Raw genomic sequence first — 2509 nt, 5'->3', positions numbered from 1 at the left:
GCCAAGAGCTGTTTTTACCTATATTGTGGAGAACAAGCAGAACGAGGGAAATTGATAAGAGACTTAATTTTATTTTCAGTTCTTGTATGTTAAACTAAGGTGTTTGTTTTTGTATTGTTAAAAAGATGCTGAAATTTTAAGAGTGGTAAAGGTATTTTAATAGTATTAGGTATTTTAATAATTGAAGATATAATAAGGTATTTTGTATTTTATTTGAATACACATCATCTATATTTAGTGATTTGTTATTTCTCAGATATGAGTGTACGTTTATTTAAATGTCAACATTGAGTTTTAATTTTCCTGTAGTTAATTGTTTCAAAGAAACCAGTTTCTAAGTATTTGCAATACTGTCAATATAAATCAATAGATTTCGAATTCTTATAAGAAGCTTGCAGATTTATGTTTTGCAGAATTTTTATTAATATTTTAGTTTTCCCTTTAAATCAAATTACAATGGACTTCTAGTCTACATTTTTAAAATTATCAATGAAATGTTGTGTGAACACAAATCAAGACCACTTCTAGGATCATCATTTGAATTGCAAAATTTAATCTGAATCAAAATTCTTTTCACATATATTGGAAAAGCAGTATTTATCTATCAGTTCAATTTTTAAGATTTAAATATAGTTTCTGTATTTAATTTTAAAAACACTGTAATAAGATTGTATGAATTCTGTATCAGAGAATGATTTTATTTTCTATTTCATTGTTTAATTTGAACCCTTTCAGCATTTTAAGTAAGTTTTGGAAAACCTCCAGGTGTATCCTTGGATCAAATGTGTAATTAGTTAAGTTGTGAACTTAATGGTTTTTTGTCTTTCTTTTATTAATTCTCTCTTTTATTTTGGCAGGTCTTTTGTGACCTGGCCCTGTGCAAGTTTTGAATATTTTGCAGAATTCCAGAAAATTACTTGAGCTCCATTCTCAGAATGAATTTCTAGTGTTATGGTTTTCCTGAGTTGCTATCACAGAAGCATTGCAGCAGCTTGCCATGTTCAAAGCATTTTACCCTAAAGAAGAATTTTAGAGAAAATTGAGTTGCTAAAGGAATTTGATTTCTTCTTCACCTTGAAATATTTAATTATAGTTTTGTTGTTAAGAATTGTGGGGTTTTTTTTCTTTAATAAGAAGATGTCAGGGAGTTCTCTTCCAATTAGAGTTTAGTGTGGTTAGCTAGAAAACCGCTCGGAAGATCACGCGGTGTACGAGGAGTTAGGGCCCCTCCCTCTCCACAGCGTTGGCCGATCACAGTCGGCATGGTAAGGTGACGTAAGCACCTGTCGGGTACTTAAGCCGGTGCCCGTCAATCAATAAACGCACTTTGCCATCCACCATAGTGGTGTAGTGTGCAATTTGTCGTGGCCAGTTTGTAGTTTCGCCGCGGTCTCCCTCCGGACCAGGTCGTCCTTGCTTTGCGTCACCAACGCGAAGCAACATAGAATGTGGTTAGCTAGAAAACCGCTCGGAACTTGGACCGCGAGTTTATAAAACTATTCTTTTACACAGTTGATTCCAGAAGGTTCAGCAGCTGGAGGGGGACAGTGTGATGTATAACCTGATGATCCCATCCAACTGTAGTGAGCAAGGCATCATCTGAAGGAGACCAGGACAAGCCTTTGACAAAGTCTCGATGAGAACGGTTTCTGAACACCTCTGATGAAGCGCGGAAAATAGACTTCACAACCAGTAAAGTTGTGGAGTAGGTACGTATTTTATTCAGCGCTGGACGCAGGGGGAGAGCATCCTCCCAAATCCTGCGTACCTTACATGCTTCTAACCTTCTATTTATCTAGGAAGTACATGCATATTCTAAATCGCCTCTACATATTGATTATCTGCCCCGCCTGTTTCCCCGCCTCGTATGGAAATTAGCTGCATATTCATTGCGGCTGCGTAGTTTATTGAGTCGGTGGTCTTCAAATGAGTCTGTGGGCAGAAAACGATGAAGTAAAAGTCTTCCTCACTCGTTGAACTTTTCACCTTGTCTTTCCACGCATGCGCTTGTAGTCTCTTGGTTGCAGACTTTGTACTTTTATGGAGAGGGACACCTTCCTATACTTCAGGGGTCTCTTATCGTGAATTTCTTTCTTTATTTAAGCACACAGTGACTGATACTATATGTTGTACATCGTGCATTCCTTTCCTTATAAGCACACAGTGACTGATACTAGGTTATATTCTTCATTCTATTTTAATCCTTAAATCCCCTGTTTCACTGAGAGGTCTGAATCAAGAACAGCAACTGAACAGTCTTCACTGATGGAAGCGAGTAAGGGTGAACTGTGTGCAGAGAAAGCAAAGCCTGTGATGCCTTGGGAGTGCACATCAGCGCTGAGGGCAGACTCAGGATTCTTTGTGTCCACCAGTGCAACTCTTCCACTTTCATCACCCAAGACAAAGATGTCACTTTTCTGTGGATGCCACAAGACTGAGGTAGGGAGGTAATTACAGGCACGGCAAACAATTCGGGTAGCTGGTTTGGGGCATCGGGTGTCCCAGAGTA

At 38.1% G+C, this 2509-nt stretch overlaps 1 protein-coding gene across 1 annotated transcript; it reads right to left on the bottom strand.

Moving 5' to 3' along the window:
- Nucleotides 1–1473: 1473 nt before the first annotated feature.
- LOC130266240 (methylosome protein 50-like) lies at nucleotides 1474–2504 on the bottom strand (the record flags this gene model as incomplete). The annotated part of the gene is made up of 2 exons (XM_056515575.1): nucleotides 1474–1657; nucleotides 2223–2504. Coding segments are annotated over 2 exons (435 nt in total), but the record flags the coding sequence as incomplete, so codon positions are not given.
- Nucleotides 2505–2509: the final 5 nt, after the last annotated feature.

This window comes from Oenanthe melanoleuca, unplaced genomic scaffold (assembly GCF_029582105.1).
Source record: "Oenanthe melanoleuca isolate GR-GAL-2019-014 unplaced genomic scaffold, OMel1.0 S002, whole genome shotgun sequence".
Taxonomy (NCBI): domain Eukaryota; kingdom Metazoa; phylum Chordata; class Aves; order Passeriformes; family Muscicapidae; genus Oenanthe; species Oenanthe melanoleuca.
The sequence above is the reverse complement of the archived record's forward strand: the minus strand, read 5'-3'. Positions and strand labels throughout refer to the sequence as shown.